This window comes from Oryzias melastigma, linkage group LG15, assembly GCF_002922805.2.
Source record: "Oryzias melastigma strain HK-1 linkage group LG15, ASM292280v2, whole genome shotgun sequence".
In the NCBI taxonomy this organism is placed as follows: Eukaryota; Metazoa; Chordata; class Actinopteri; order Beloniformes; family Adrianichthyidae; genus Oryzias; species Oryzias melastigma.
In genome coordinates, this window is record NC_050526.1 from 23222770 (window position 1) to 23238637 (window position 15868).

At 35.8% G+C, this 15868-nt stretch overlaps 3 protein-coding genes across 5 annotated transcripts in view; 2 read left to right on the forward strand and 1 right to left on the reverse strand.

The window, feature by feature from the left end:
- The first annotated feature begins 1587 nt into the window (after positions 1-1587).
- Positions 1588-8513, forward strand: tmem72 (transmembrane protein 72). 2 transcript variants are annotated; one of them, XM_024297660.2, is made up of 5 exons: positions 1588-1886; positions 5099-5165; positions 5612-5683; positions 6900-7039; positions 7172-8513. In XM_024297660.2, exons 1-5 carry the CDS (start codon positions 1811-1813, stop codon positions 7597-7599), a joined length of 783 nt encoding a protein of 260 aa, XP_024153428.1. In that variant the 5' UTR covers positions 1588-1810; the 3' UTR covers positions 7600-8513. The 2 variants fall into 2 exon arrangements, with proteins under 2 accessions (XP_024153428.1, XP_024153429.1); XM_024297661.2 differs by having other exon boundaries at positions 7263-7375.
- Positions 8514-9518: 1005 nt separating this feature from the next.
- Positions 9519-15868, forward strand: part of rassf4a (Ras association domain family member 4a) — a 25234-nt gene continuing 18884 nt past the window's right edge. The window contains exon 1 of one of the 2 annotated variants that reach the window (XM_024297649.2): positions 9519-9661. The gene's annotated coding sequence lies outside the window, so the exon portion shown is untranslated. Of the gene's footprint in view, positions 9662-10465; positions 10473-15868 lie in introns of those variants that run through there. The other variant, XM_024297650.1, reaches the window with a different exon arrangement.
- LOC112162035 (C-X-C motif chemokine 2) overlaps positions 15625-15868 on the reverse strand; it is a 1663-nt gene continuing 1419 nt past the window's right edge. The window contains exon 4 of the mRNA XM_024297665.2: positions 15625-15803. Within this exon, the coding sequence (XP_024153433.1) occupies positions 15665-15803 (139 nt within the window). The 3' untranslated portion in view covers positions 15625-15664. The remainder of the gene's footprint in view (positions 15804-15868) is intronic.

Genomic DNA, 15868 nt, shown 5'->3' on the forward strand with positions numbered 1-15868 from the left:
CTTTAAATAATTAAAAACAAAAAAAATGGTTGCAAGTTGTAAGCTGTTTTCTACATGTCCTATTTGCCTGCTCAATAGTTACAAAAGCTGTTTGTAATAACGTTTCAGTTAAGATCTTTTTTGTCTAATTTTGACCTTTGAGGGTTTTCTTTGGCTTGCTGAAAACATGATAAGCCTAACTGATTCTTCATGAACTCATTTATTAGCATGTATTTTAGAGTTAGAGCCCCCAAATTTGGCAAAGCACAGTGATTTGTCTTTGATAAGTTAAAGAAACAAAAGCAAACAATGGGGCAAAGATGATAAGGCTCAAGTAACTCTGTGTTTCTGGCTCCTGTTTGAGTGAAGCTTTAATGTTTAATGCAGAACAGTTCAAATATTAAATTAATTAACAATATTATCTTAAAAATGTATGACTCACTGTGGGAGCTTCATTCAAACACTTTGCTGCTTTCGCCTGATCATTTTAGCTCCAGTTCAGCCCTGTATAAATGTCTTTTTGAACTTTAATCAATACTTTGGGGATTTTTTATTTTAATTACAGGGAATTTCTACAGGGCTGGACTTCCATATCCATGACCTTTGACATTTGCAAAAGTGATAACATCTATTTGACCGCAAACTTGAAGTTATGCATCTGCTTACATGAAAAGCTCCATAATGTCAAGCAGGTTCTTTTGAAAAGACCAATCACTCTTTTATTTCTTGTCCAGCTGTTAGCACAAAACTGGGAATGCTTCCAAATGGCCTCTTTAACCATTTACTCACTTAAACTGCTTCAGATTGAATGCAGTGACATCATGCTCAGAGCCTAACTTTGTTGCTGGCTTATTGCATTGCTTTTGTTGTTTGTTGTGTTACGTTTCCCCTCTACCAAAGACAGGAGAGGCTGATACTTAAGTGCAATAGTTTACTGCATCCAAATCAGTGGTTTTGGCCACACAGTGTAAAGACTTCATGGTCTTCATGGCCACAAATACACTGAATGTTCAGATGAAAACAAGTGTTACTGGTGTAAAACACAAAAAGAGTCTTTGTTAAAACTTTAAGTAGATTTAGTTAGCTTACTTTGGCTCATTTCATTGGTTTCTGTGTGATTGAGTGTGTGAACTTTGTGACTCCAAAAGGTCTCTACTGTGTCTGAACAAGCTTATACTACACGCAAACATGCATCAGCTGCTTATGAGGGTTTGAATTCATGCACTGGTGACAGAAAGAAAGTGCATTTGAATTAATTACAGTCTGTGGAATGCTACATAACTAACTACATGCACTGAATTGCTGGTACGTAAAAGCACCCTGCATTAAAATTGGAGTTTGTTTTTAATATTTGTGAAACCTGTAGAAAGCTCACATAAAGCAAAAAAAAAAAACAAACAAAAAAAAATTTTGTTTGAAGCTTTTTTTTTTTAAAGCTTTGAAATACCTAACTACCAAAATCACACAGAAGGAAATCACTGTTGTCCTGCTTGGGGTAACTTTACATCAAAAGTAAATTTTTAACTAACTTTAATGAGGAATGCGACCAACGGAACAAATAGCCCTGAACTGGTGAACAAGGTAGAAGTGCTACTGTGTGTTGGGGAGGGGGTGATTAGCAGTCACTAAACGAATAGCAGCACTAAGTCACAAACCTTTGTGAACTAAACTTATCCAGGAGCTCCACAGCATGGCCCTGATGGAATTCATAACTCTCGCTTTACTTTCATTCATCCATCCAGCCAACGGTCAGTTAAATCTTTTGAGTGCTGCCTCGGAAACTCTGACACCATCAGAGCAGGTATAGTCAACTGGGAAAATATTTGAGGTCATGGGGAGCAAAGTGAGCATCTGGTGGAATGTGGTGGAGTTCACTTGCAGGATCCTTGGGGTTTGTACAGCAACAGGTAAGATGAAAAAGAATCAACGGAAGAGTAAAACGTTTGAGCAGGCAGTAGTCACAAATCTCAGAGTTAGACTTGATGATCCCTTGAAACTGGACCTTCAAATAAATAACGCAAGTAGAGAATGCAACGTTTGGGTTGGATCAATTCTTTTCTATCAAAGTGAACTGCAGACATGACATTGTTATGCATGCTTTTGTGTTGTCCAGCCTTAATTATTGCAGGTCCTTATGGGTTGCCCAAAATTGGTTCAAAACACAGTGGCTATATTTATCTGGATTATTCATTGTTGACCTTGTGTATAGAACCTTGGTTGGTGGTGGAAGGGGCTTTAGAAATGAAAAAATGAAAATGATAAAATTGTAAATATATAGTAGCTATCAGTATTAAGCACTTTTGCATCTTGGTGCTAAATTGCTCAAATTATCAACTCATTAAAATGTTTCTAATTTGAGTTCAAGCCCTTTTGAGTTTTGAACTCTGATGTATACATGGTTTTCTTCTAGGTTTTCTGGTTTCCTCCCCATTTCACTGACTGTTCATGTCAGAGCATGCTCATTGTTTTACTTATGTGCCTGTGAAAAGTTGGTGACCCATTGAGAAAGCTCTGTTTTGCTCTTTTAAACACCCTCTAACCCTGAACGTACCAAAAGTTAATAGAAAAAAAAATCTGATTTCGACTAACTGTAAATTTGACCTTTAGGAACAATAACCCGTGACGATTTACAGCACCTATGAACATGTGATAATACAGTCATTACTGTCCTTCTGCTTTGCTTCTCGGGTGTGCTGGGGTAGATTACACACAGTGCATTAAATCATCATGGGAGAAATTGTTCCCTGGTTGTTAGCTCTCTGAGAAAAATATGGGAGCCCTTTTCTTAAATTCAAACAGCTGCAGACGCCGAACATTAACTCAGAGACATGTGCCCGCATCATACCAGCACAAAGTCTCTGCTTCCAGCTGAGTTATTGGGCCTGAGTGAACAAGCTTGTACACATTCACACCCGTGACAGCTTTGTGTGCATTGTTTTCCAGTGTGTTTATGTAGGTTTACGAGCTGTGTGCGTGTGCCCCTCTCAGACTGGCTGTTCACAAGTTTATTGTTTGGATTGACCTATTAGCCTCTGTGTGTGTTCTACACCGACATGCATGCAGGGAGCACCTACAGTATATGCTAACGAGTAGCTGAGATCTGTGATGCGTTAATTCCTCTCACACTCCTGAAACAACCAAAACTGAAGTCCACGGTCTCCCGATTTCCCTCCGGTGCAGATTGAATCTCTAAATTTCTGGTAAGCTGGCCAGAGAAATTGCTTCCACATGTTCAGCAGTGATCTCAGTCTAACTGTGCTTATCTCACACGAAATAGGCTAGTTAGTTCTTTGTAATTCAAGGACCTAGCTGTCACATCAGCCTTCACTTCAAGTCCAATACTGTAAATGCAGCCAAAAAAGTTTTTCCAGAACTTAAATTTGGAGATATCCAGTGACAACTCTTATTGTGAAGGAATGAAAACCTTTGTGCAAATTTGTGCTCATGTAAAAAATTTCACTTAACAAAAAAACAAAAAAAAAGTTGATCAGACTGTAACATTGCTTTCAAATCCACTTTTATAGATAAAATAACTTTGCATTAAAGCTTTATGTCACATAATATCTATTCAGAAACCAAAATAGTTTTAAAAACTTTTACTTTCTTTTGCTCAATGGTCCTAGAAATCGAACGCATGGCTTGAATCCCTTTTCCCAAAGTCTGCTTACAGAATTTCATGGTTTGTAGGTCAGTGGACTGTAGAGATTATAGAAAAGCCTTCAGTTGGAGCCTCAGGAGGTTTTCCATTGTGCATTCTGAAGTCTGTTTAGGCTCAATGCCCCGAACATGAGGACATCATTTCCATTTTTTTTAATTTTTTTTTAACTTTTACAAAAGTGGATAATTTTTTAAAATGATTTGTCTAAATTGTTTCCCAGAGAAATCTAAACATCAGCACTTTTATGACTTTTATGATTATTTAGAATCTTTTGGTTTAGTGATAAAGGAAAATACTTCTACAGACTCATTAATGAAGGGCTGTCCAGCTGATCAACAGCTTTCTCCCAAAACCTATGTGATCCTCTATTTTTTTCTCACATTAAAAGTGTTTATATATATATATATATATATATATATTAATGACCACATTATTTGTTAAACTGTCTCTGGTTGGAATCAAACGTGAAAGTCAACTTTATAAACCCACTCTGCTGAAAGTTGTGTTTTTTTTGTGTGTTTTTAACATGTTCTTGTGGTATTTTTTTGATGATGAAGACATATTAAGAACATTAAACTGAAAATTGCATATCTGGATATTTTTTTTCTAGTTGTTGTTGATCAGGAGCAGACAAAAAATGCTCTTTGAAAAAAAGAACATGTTTAAGATGTCGAAAATAAGCCTAAAGACCTCTGTTCTGAGCTCTTGGCAAAAAGAAAGGGAGCGGGGGGCGGGGTTGCTCCTCACCAATGGTTTCACCTACAACTCAGAAGTTAATTTTTGAATTAACTACTACCGCTCTGCAGAAACTATATCCAAAACAATGACTTTTTTTGGCTAAAAGCAGCATTATCATATCAAAAGACCAATGGGAACACTTTTAAATTAGTTCAAAAGATGATAGCTATATTTCTGACTTTTTTTTCCTAATTAATGATGTAAACCAGTCTGACTAAAGCCAGAAAAGCTTAGATATTTTTGAGATGATAAGTTTTAGTGAAGAGCCTCTATGTGCTTAGTATTCCATTGAAACATATACTGAACTATAGTGTTGAAAATAAAAAAAAAACCTAGTCCACATATCAACATTGTTATAATTTCATTGTATTTATCTAGTTTCAATGCACATAATGTAAGTAATGCATACAAGGGAGTGTCAAATTTGTTGTTCTGGAACATAAAAAGTGTAACTCATAACTATTCATATTTGTTTTACTTATCTTTTAATGACTTACAAAAAAGTGTAATAAAAATAAAAAATTGAAGAGAAGCACTAAATAAGAAAATATAATAAGCAATAATTCTCATTTATTAAAGTCTTGAATTCTTAAACATCTAAACATTAAAACTTTCCTCTTAAAAAAATAACTTAACTAAGTCTGACATCTGGTGGACAAACTTAGTTTATCATTTACATCGAGAAAAGATGGAAAAAAAAGATATTTTTCCCCCCTTTTTTAGTGCTATGTGCTGTGGGAGTGGAGACGGTGGAAAGGGGAGAATTCAACAGCCTTGGCATCTACCTAATGTGAGTATCAAGGTTTTTAAGTGACCTGCTCCCACCCAATCTGAGAGGAAAAATGTTGACATTTAACAGCATACACCAGATATTTTGTGATGTCTTCTGGAAATGTCTGCTTGCATAATCACCCACACACACTTGTTAGAACTTGAAAGGAGGTGCAGTTGGCAGAAATGAAGCTAGCCCCCATCCTGTACTCCCTGTTATCTCTGTGTCACAAAACACCCACAGAGCCACAGGAAAACATCTCTCCAAGGAGGCCAGACATGCAAGAATGTTTATTCTGTCAGTTCACAAAAGCACCTGAATGTCAAATTCTTCCATTACCTCATATACATAAAATAAATCCTAGCCTACCATGACAAATTGAGTATTTTCTTTAGTGTAAAATCAATAATTGTTTCCCTCCATAACATTTTTTTTCTTCTGTCTCTAACTTTTGTCCTCGTCAGTGCATCATCTGTTGCCATTATGATGTTTGAGCTGGCCTACTACCTGGATGCCCTTCTGTCCATGTGTCTTCCGTGAGTACACAACTTTCTTGTGTGATGTGTTGAAAAGCTGTAAAAATGTGAAAGAAATATTGCCTGCCCATCAGAATACCAAGGAATTTTTACATACCAAAAATAATTATAAGCTAGATCAAAAACCAAACATGGCTCATTGAAAATTACTCATTTGTGTTGTGATGTACTGAAAATCACAAAAAATCACTTTTTATTTTTTTACTGACAGTTTGTAAAACATTTGTGTGAGCTTGTCATCCTTGCATATTTACTCCAAATCTATACAATGCAATTTTGATCTCACATATATTCATAACAAAGGACAAAACAAACATGTAAAGTTGACTTTTAAGTTTTGCTTATGTTTACTAATCCATTTTTTTACAATATGATAAATAGTTTTCAATGTATGTGATTTTTTTTCTGTGTTAAAATGTCTACCCTTCCCACTCATTTTATAGCCAGTCTTCCAACAACTACTTTAGATTAGTATGAGGTTGAACCAGGGGAGGGCAAACTTTTTGACTTTATTGGCTACAAAGGGTTGTAAAATTTGACAAAAGGACCGGAACATGAGCGGATGGGTGGCGTGTCTTGTTAATCTACCTCATTAAGAAGAAAATTACATGAAATCTGGATGACAATGATTTCTTTTATTTTGATTGAAAATAAATATATATTTTAAAATAGAACATTTTGGAGTCTTTATGTCAAAACTTTGGCTTTTGATCTCATTTTAGTGTCAATTGCACCAATGGGTTGATGTCTCTCAGAGAAAAGCATAAACGTGGATAAGCTGTGATCACGTCATGTTTGGATGATCAAAAAAATGACTTTTTGATTCAGAAAACACACATGAACCTCAGAAAAACAAGAAATCTTCACACACCACATGAATGCAAAATAGCCAAAACAACAGGTCAATTTTTTTAGTGCACCATCTAAAGAGACACCAAAATTGTCAATATAATTTATTCCATTTTGGCAAGTCCAATTGAATAGTTCAACGGGCCGCACATAGCTGGAAATAGATGCTGGCATCAAGGGGTTGAAGGAATTTATGTTTGAAAATATTCAAATTCACTCAATAACAAAAAACGTTGGTATACAATGATACTAAACATCGCCAAACACACTATAATTTCAGATTTTTTTTTTAGTATCAAATAAATCTGAAATGCACATGTTTATTGATTTTTCTGTTTGTCTTCTGTTTGCATCTTAATTTTCACAGCTGTCCTCCAGACTGGCAGCTGTTTGTTCTGTGGAGGAAGATGGCTCATGTTGGAGGCTTTCATAAATTTCTTTATTATTTCATCATGTCAGTGGTCTGCTTCTTACATCCTGTGTTGGTATGGCATGCTATTATCCCAGGTAAAACGCAATCACCCACACTTATAATATTACTTCAACTTATGACTTTGAAGTTTTTCTGATGTTAATCATCTTGTAAATGAGCATTTATGGTAAAAGAAAATAGTCTAAGAAGGTGAATGTTTCTTACAGGGTCAATGCTTTTGGTGACAGCAATATTCAACTTCATACTAAGCAAGAAAGCAAAATGTAAAGATATCAAAATCTCACATGTCTGCCACAGCAACCAAGATCTAACCACCCTCAGAGACGCAGAGAGCTCAGACTCCAACAGCTCATTCCTTCATGCAAAAACAGGAAGAAAGGAAGAGGGACTGGCCCTCTCAGACAGAGAACGTCACCTCAGTCCAGAGGACAGATGTGAGCACACACAGACCATGTTGGATAAAACACAGACACCGCCATCTGATAACACAGGAAAGACAAGGTGGACATGGAAAGACAGGAGATTGACGTGGTTCAGAGGTCGGGAGAAGCTGGTGGAGAAGGAGATGGAGGAGATGGAGGTGTACTGTGAGCCAGAGACCACATCAGACACAGCACCAATGATCACAGACTAAATGAGGATCATTGATATTTGATGCAAAAACTCTTCAGCATTTTTGAATGGTTGGAATTAATCAGAAATACTATGATTACCAACAAATGCAGATTATTTATTTAATATAAAGTTGTTGTTTTTTTCACAGTAATAATCAGAATGCAAATAATTTAAATCAAGTGATTTTGCATTTCTTTACTGATTTCTTTTAGTCTTTTTTTATCATTAAATCCAGAATTGATAGTACAACTGCATAAAATATTCATGAGTTAATAAATTGTATCAGCTGGTTGCTCATTCAGAGAAAACATGTGCAGATGTCTGAGAGTGGTGGGCATTAGAGCATGTGCAAATGCATTCAGGCCCCCCCTTTGTGTGTTTGTAATGTGTGAGCCGTGACCATGGAGACGAAGCTCTGGAGGGAGTAATTATTATCGTGGTGATTAGAGACAGCCACCTCATGTAATCATAGGTTTGTGTTTCCTCTAAATTGTAAATTAAAATCATAGAATATAATATAATGTATCACAGAAGCTTTGTAAATACCATGAAATTATTGTGTTTGTACAGAAGATGCAGGTGTAATAACATGCTTTTTTTATTTGCAATAGATCATAAATCTGATTTTCTACAGACACATTCTGTTTTTGTGTGATCAAAAATCAATAGAATTTTTTTTTTTTTAAACAGCATAATGGTTGCTGTGTTCAGCGTGCCCCTCGGTCCTTTGTTCCTCAAAGAATAGTATTAGCCTCAAGATGAACTTAAAGTTAAAGAGAAAATCAATAAAAGCAGAATTGTTTAAAAAGAAAATGTCTCATGATACAAACTCAGTCAGGAGGGATGAAAGCATTTTCATTTTTACAACAGAGCTTTTGTGTACAATTCTAATAATGCTCAGTGGCCCGCTTCCTTGTAAAAGAACCTATAAATAAAAAGAGGAAAATTCCGTCCGGTCTATTAATGTTGGCAAGCCACTTCACATCCTTTAAACTGAGTTGTTTTCTGACAGGGAAGTTAGTCAGTTGCTGCAGCAACTCACTTCCCTTTTTCATGCAATGCCCCAATTCCAATTCAATAATAGGAAAAAGAGACTTCCTTCAGTCAGTTTTCCCACCCAACAACAGTTTCCTAGATGATCCAGGCTCAAAAACAGGATGGCTAAAAGAGACATTTTGCAGGCTACAGGGACATTTCATTTTTTTAGCTAGATAGATTAAAAAAAGAGGCTCTCAGATTGTTCAAGTAAAAAGTTTTACATTTTATAATAAAGATGCCAAACTCATGAACTAAATTAGTCCTAATGAAACACCAAAGACTATCTTGTTTCAAATTTTTCTTTTACAAATTTAGCTATAAAGTACAATTTAGGGGAAGGGGCCTGCAATCTTTGGTCACGTGTGATTCTTTAATCTTCCATTGTGGTTCTCAAACTAAGATTTTAAAAAGTACAGACTACTTTTATGGCATTAATTTAATTTTAGTCAGTTAAGTTTATGAATTTATAGCTGAGGTGCTTCTGAGATGTTTTTAAACCATTGCTGCCATTACACCAAATACATGGAATGCAAATGTTTCCAATGTTAAGATGAAAAGTTTGGTAAAAAATTTGACCTCCTGTAAGTCTAATTTTAAATGGAACTAATATGACACTTTGATAAAAGACCAGCTAGATTTTAAATCTTGATAATATATTTATTTACTCTTGTACTTTTTTATGTGAAAGTTAAATACTTCATTTATATATGGCATTCAATACATTTCAAAAGTTAAAGTAAAATTTTGTAGCTTTTAGTGATATTTGTATCGCCATAAGTGGCTCTTTTAATGCTTGCAGACCCCTGTTTAGGGTTAGCTAACTCTAAAATCCACATAGGAAAACAGAGAAGGACAAACCCCGCCCAACCAGAACGCTTATTGGTTCGTTGTTATCAACAAGCGTTCCTATTGGCTGAGCGGTGTGTCAGCGTTACCTTCGAGCTTCACATACCACGCTACTAACAGCATGACCGCTGATACAGATAAGCGGGGTACACAGCCGCTGGATATACGGAAGAAGACGGGGACGCACTTTTGTTATGGTAAGAGACAAACTGATTCACTTAATTTAAGAAGAACCAAACAAAGAACGAAGGAATTCATGGCAGTAAGAGACGAAAAAGTGGAATCGCTCTGATAAAAGCTTGGAAAAAGGTCATTCCTTTCATTACTGAAATCGCTAAACTATAGCTAAAAAGAATGAGATTTCCTACAATGTGCAAGTTTCACTTTAGATTTGAAAGAAAGCTGATTTCCAAACCATAAAACCATGTTGTCATCTAACATGGTTGACCGTGAGCGCAGCTGGTACTGTGGGAGCGATAATTGCATTTAAATAACGGAATGATCAAACCAATTAAGCTGCAAAGGCTCTTATCTGGCCTTTGATTAAAACACAGAGGGACCTAAAGATCACATTATAAATAGGAGGAGGGAAATGTCATATTAATCTATAGTGCAGAAATGTGAATAATTTATTAAAATTTTGACAGACTGGACCCCTTTAAGTTATGGAAAATGTCTTCTTCCACTATTACACATAAATATGCATGAGAAGACAGTGACCATATTTCCTATTTTGTCACTGGTGGATGAAAAAAGGAACAGAGCTCATTAAAGAGCAGACACTTTCATATAATTAACAAGTTGTTTGAGTTTGTTCCTTTAGGTTTAGTTTATTACCTCGTTTTTTTAATATAACAGTATTGTGTCAGACATCTTGAAGATTTTTTTCTTTCATTTTTTATGCCAATTTTTTTTTGACTGAGATCATTTCCCTGTTAGACGTTAGTAGACAGTCCATTTCCTGATTTTCTTTTTTTTTTTTTTTTTTTGTCACAGGTCACTGCCCATGTAAGCAGTTTTTTCTTCCTCATATCCCCAATTTCAGTTTCCAAAGCTTTTTTTCTTCTTCTTCTTCTTTTTTAACTTATAACACTGCTCTAATTTAGAAAAACCTTGTACTGCCAGATGAACTTTCATCAGCCATTCATATATATATTATTCATTTAAAATGATGAGCTGCACTGCTGTGGTAGTGGGGACCACTACCTTTTAGAATAATCATCCTGTTTCAAATCCAAACTGAGGCCGCTCAGTCTGTGAGCTCCATGTAAGGTAATTATAAGGTTTTATCTGCCTTCTTCCCATTGTCTAAAGATAAAGCTGATAGGAAATTTACTTAAAATAAATAGTCATAAATGCCAAAACGCCTGCACCAACCTCACTCTGCTGCAGCTGGTGTATAGAAACTTGCCAGCTAGGAAAGGGGTATATGTGCTATACATCATGTTAATATCCCACTCCAATCATCTTTTGATCTATTTTCAAAAGTTTCTAGTGGTCTTTTAATTTTATGATGCAGTTTTTAGCCAAAAATCAAAGAAACCTTTGACATAATTTCTGTAGAGTGGCAGGAGTTCTTCAGAAATTCACCTCTGAGTAAGGCTGTCCCTACTTCCTGAAATCCTTCTGTTAACAACTTTAGAGCTTTTAATGAGATTTGGAAATGTAGATTATCTGTTGGAGAAATTGGGGACATTAGCCAATTATTTGAGCAGCTCTTACTGTTGCCTTTTTCTTTTAAATCATTTTTTAATGGACAAAATATTCCAAAGTTGTATGCTTTCCTACAAGCTTACAGTCCCTTCGTTGTGATTGGCTCTGGATGTAACAAATAAGATGGGAGACGAAGTCGGTTACAGCACTTAAAGTACTTTAAATGTTTCAAGATGAATAACCAACCAAAATAACAGAAAGTATGAAGATGTAGTGTTTCATGTGTGTCTGGGAATGAAGTATATGCTTGTATAAAATGAGCAAACAAACGAAACCAATCGGATGAGTGCCTGCAGGGAGGCAGGTGACATCTCAGGGCTGCAGCAACAGATCAGACAGTGCAGGAAGACCAGAGATATAGTTCTCTTGAAGAGCTCCTAAGGTTGATCTTTTATGTCCCTCGTCTGTTCACAAAATAACTGCATCAGTGCAGGAGGAGGAGCAAAAGGGCAGGAAGCAGGGACAGACCCACAATGCCTTGGGCCATTCACAACAATCAGAATAGAAAAATACTCCAAAATGCAATTTTAAGCTTAAATTCCTTAATATATGTCCTCCATCATGAGAAAAGTGCCACAAGAACATGTTAAAAACACAATTTTCTTTTGAGTAGGTCTTTAAGTGACGCAAAGCACAATTTTTAGAGGGAAAGTTCACATTTTAACGCTTGTAAGCGGTCCAGATGATGAAACAAAAGTTTTTTTTCAAAAATACAAAGTCCACAGGTAGTTTTCTAGATTGATTTTAATTTCACGAAATAACTCTGATTAAACGTGTAACAGAAAACAAACACATTTTTATTAATTCATAATAAAATCATTTATAAACAAATATTTACTTTATATCAAGTAATAAGGTAAGAAAAACAACAACAAAAAAACAACGAACTTTATGAAATTAAAGGCAACATTGCTGTTGATGATCATGTTTGATAGAGATGCTGACATGTCTATCATAGAGTCATTTGAAGGACATATTTTTTGCACTGTTTTGCTGTGGTGATAAACTGGGGGATATAATTATGGAATATCCACCTAGACTATAAATATTTTGAATATTCTGCTCAGACATTTATATAGAGGAAGAGTGAATATGATTTCCATAAAGTTTGTGTTTCATGCTTTAGACACTAGGTGTCATCATCGTACCATCAACATCATCAGATAAACTCTTTTGTTCAGATGACTGCATTTATACTATCATTGATACGTTTTAATTTATGAAGTAGATTAAAATCACACATGTATCCACATTAAAAAGACTTTTAACTTTGACTTTTTCACAAAAATAAAATTGACCATGCATGTTTTGAGCTTCACACAGCACAGCGTGCTCACCTTAACATTGCTTTCTGTTTATGTTGGCATTTCGCTCCTGTGGTGTAAGGTCCTACATGTGCAAGCAAGCCGTCGTGTTTATTATTTCTTTGCGATCGGTGCTTTTTCTCTCCAAGGAAGGTAGAGGTGGAGTTTAAACCTTGAAGGGTGTTTTTTTTAACACCCTTATCAGCTGTGTTACTGTTATCTACTTTTTTTCTGCATCCTGGCTAAGAGACACTTCTTTTTTTCATGGGTGGCTCAATCTCAGTTGGGCTGTGAGAGATCCATGCGTCTGTTTGCCATGTTTGGTTCCAGCAGCTCAAACAAAGCAAAGAGGATTGGTACTTGTCGGCACAGGAAATTGTGGCTCACGTTCTTCTCTATTTAATCCAAATGGAAAAAATCTTCTTTTTACATTGAGGACTTCTTTTTTCCCGAATGTCTATAGTTTATATCCTTAATGCAAAATAAGTCAAACTCAGTAGATGATTAATATTTGAGTTTGACATTTTTTTTTTTTAAGCAGCCAAGAAGTTTTTCACCAGTCAAGAGAAGGCAGTTCTTTATGTTCATGCTTATACTTGTTCACCCTGCTGTGTCAGGCTTTCAGTATTTAAGGTTTTGTTAAAGAATCGTTTTGGGATGTGTTGAGTCTTTAGTGCTGCTAATACCTGCAGATTTGTGACCATGGCAATATGGAGCATGTAAAGAAAAGTTAGGGAGTCTGAAATAACTTTTATTGTGGGTTTTTTAATAGTTTTTTTCTTTCCATTCCCAGATACCTTGAATGCTAAATCAAACTCAAGTGCTTCATAGAAAAGGTCCTGAAGGAAATAAAGAACAGCTGCCTGAAAGTTAGTTATCTCAAGGAGAACAAAGTGGGGACTGTTTCCTGTCAAAGCTTTCGTTATTGTTGCAGAATATAGCAGCAGAAGACAGCTGAAAACAGGATGGCCATGACTTTCCCAGAGTGTTCTAAAACTGATATGAAGAGCTTTTGACCAAGATTCAGTCTTTTGGGAATGATGGGAATGAGAAAGTTCTGTTGCTTTTAAGCACACGTTTGTACATTTTTAGACTCTTTTGTTGTAAAATAACACCAAAACAAAGTAAAATTTAATATGAAAATGTCCAATTTTTAGGAGTCAGAATTAATACAACTAAATCTTTGGCATTTTTAACATGTTCTTGTGCCATTTTTTTCATGATGGAAGATATATATATATATATATATATATAAAGAAAATGAGGCTTAAAATTGCATTTCTGAGTATTTTTTTTATTCAAGCTTTGAAGGTCAGGAGCAGACAAAAAAAAAAGAAAAAGAAAAAGAATTTATTTATGAGGTAGAGGATATGCTGTGTGGGCTATAAGCTCCCTGCTCCTCTCCATCTGATGTAGATTAGATCCATGTACGTCTCCATTTTCCTCGCCTGAGTTGGCATCTCGCTCAAAACTGTACGGCTGGATAGCTCCGATATTGCTCTCCATTTTTGTTGCACCACTAATGTTAGGTAGGGGTTGTGAGGAGCTGTAATCTAGCGGGAGACCGAGTAAACAAAGGAATAATGAGAAATGGGGGCAGGCTTACTCCCAGTCAACATTTCCGCCCACAAATCAGAGGTGAATTTCTGATGAACTCTTACCGCTCTGCAGAAACTATGTCCTAGAAACAATTTCGATTTTGGCTAAAAACGGCAAACTCTTGACTTAAAGACCACCAGGAATGATTTTAAAAATGGATCAAAAGATGATCGAGTGAGACTTGAAAACTGGTATGAAGAGCTTTTGACCAAGACAGTTTTTTGGAAGTGATGGGAGCATTAAATGTGTTCTCTTAGCCACTTTTTTGTACATTTTCTGACTTTTACTTTGTTAAAAGCAAAAATACAATCTGAAAATGCAGAAATAAATAGGTGAAAGAACTAAACAAATTATTCATTTTCTTAATGTCTCCAATAATTGAATGTTTCTCTTAACAAGTTTGTTTCAACAAGTTTGGGCAGATTCTGATTAAAGTATATATCCTGGATAATATTTGACTTTACAAAATTCCTTGGTAACATAGCAGTGATTAAAAATCCTTTATATAACGTTGCCCAAAGACAGACAAAGGTAGCCTTCTTTTGCAACTTTCTCTTACTTTCTGTTTCACTGAGGCGTGCCGCCCAGCCATGTGCAAGTGAAAAGGGATCGCATGACAATTTTCAGATGACTGCTTTTATACATTTTATATAAAAAAACAGAGCAGGCTGGCACATGCATTCCTTCTCCAGATATCATGACCATCATCAGCACAGGTGAAAGACAAAGACAGATGTGTCTGGCTGTCATTCACCATGTGTGGGTATGAGTGGGGATTTGTGTGCACTTATAGCTTTAACTGCACCTATCTTTTCCTGTCACATGGTTTACAGTAAACCTCAGCTTCTGTAAATCCCATTTACCTGAAAGTACTGTGTGTTTTGATCTTCAATCTTTTTATTTTTTTATGTTCTTCTGCTGTGTGTGATCTAGAAAATAAACACACCTTCTCCCCTTTTAAAGCTTTGAAGCATTGTTAGCAGAGACAATCTGCGTTTATTTTCTCTTTCTCTTCCTCACATCCTGTTGTTTATTAACTAACACACAGGTTAAGGTTTGAGTAACCTCGCATATCCTGTCCAAAAAATCAAAGATTTCTTCTTTATCCTGTCTTTAGATGAACTAATTCAAGTTCTAATTTAAAAACCACACCACTCCATTATAGTTTAAGTATTTATTTATTTATAAAAACATCTATAACATTCCCATTATTTATATATATATATTTAACAAAAAGAGCTATTTCTAGCTGTACATACACAACAGGTAAAAAAAAAAAAAAAAAAGCTTAACATATATATTAAAAAAAGGTTTATAAATCCAAACCTGTAACCTTAATTAAAAAGCCTCCGGGGCTTTATTTTTGAACAGTGCTTGCATCAAATGTTCATACAGTTTAAACACAAAAATCAGGTACTGCCTTCAAAAAGCTTTATAGCTGAAACAGAAACTGAAGGAAGCGTGGTGTCTGAGGTGCCCCCAGCAGACAGAAGCCACCGCACTAATCTGCAGCCCCAGCAAGGATCAGTCACAAACACACGCTCTCACATGAAATAACTTTACACTCTTTTCTAATCTGCATGGCTATTGTGAGCCTGAGGAGGATGTTTTTGTGCCAAGGCCTTGTCTCCTCTGTCTTCGCCGCTGCTGCCGCCGACCTCCTTTCCTCACCCTCCTCCTCCTCTTCAGACAAGGCTTCACGTCCCGGCCCAAATTCTGAGCTCTAGAAAATGCACAAAGAAACAAGACATTTTGATTTTATGCCATTTTAGACAAAACTAACGCTTC

What these genes read in the sequence shown, in the direction of transcription:
- tmem72 (XM_024297660.2), top strand. Translation starts at nt 1,811, where the DNA reads ATGGGGAGCAAAGTGAGCATCTGGTGGAATGTGGTGGAGTTCACTTGC. An exon ending in CTTCTGTCCATGTGTCTTCC is followed by an intron (nt 5,684 to 6,899) that starts GTGAGTACACAA and finishes TAATTTTCACAG; the next exon opens with CTGTCCTCCAGACTGGCAGC. An exon ending in ATGGCATGCTATTATCCCAG is followed by an intron (nt 7,040 to 7,171) that starts GTAAAACGCAAT and finishes TGTTTCTTACAG; the next exon opens with GGTCAATGCTTTTGGTGACA.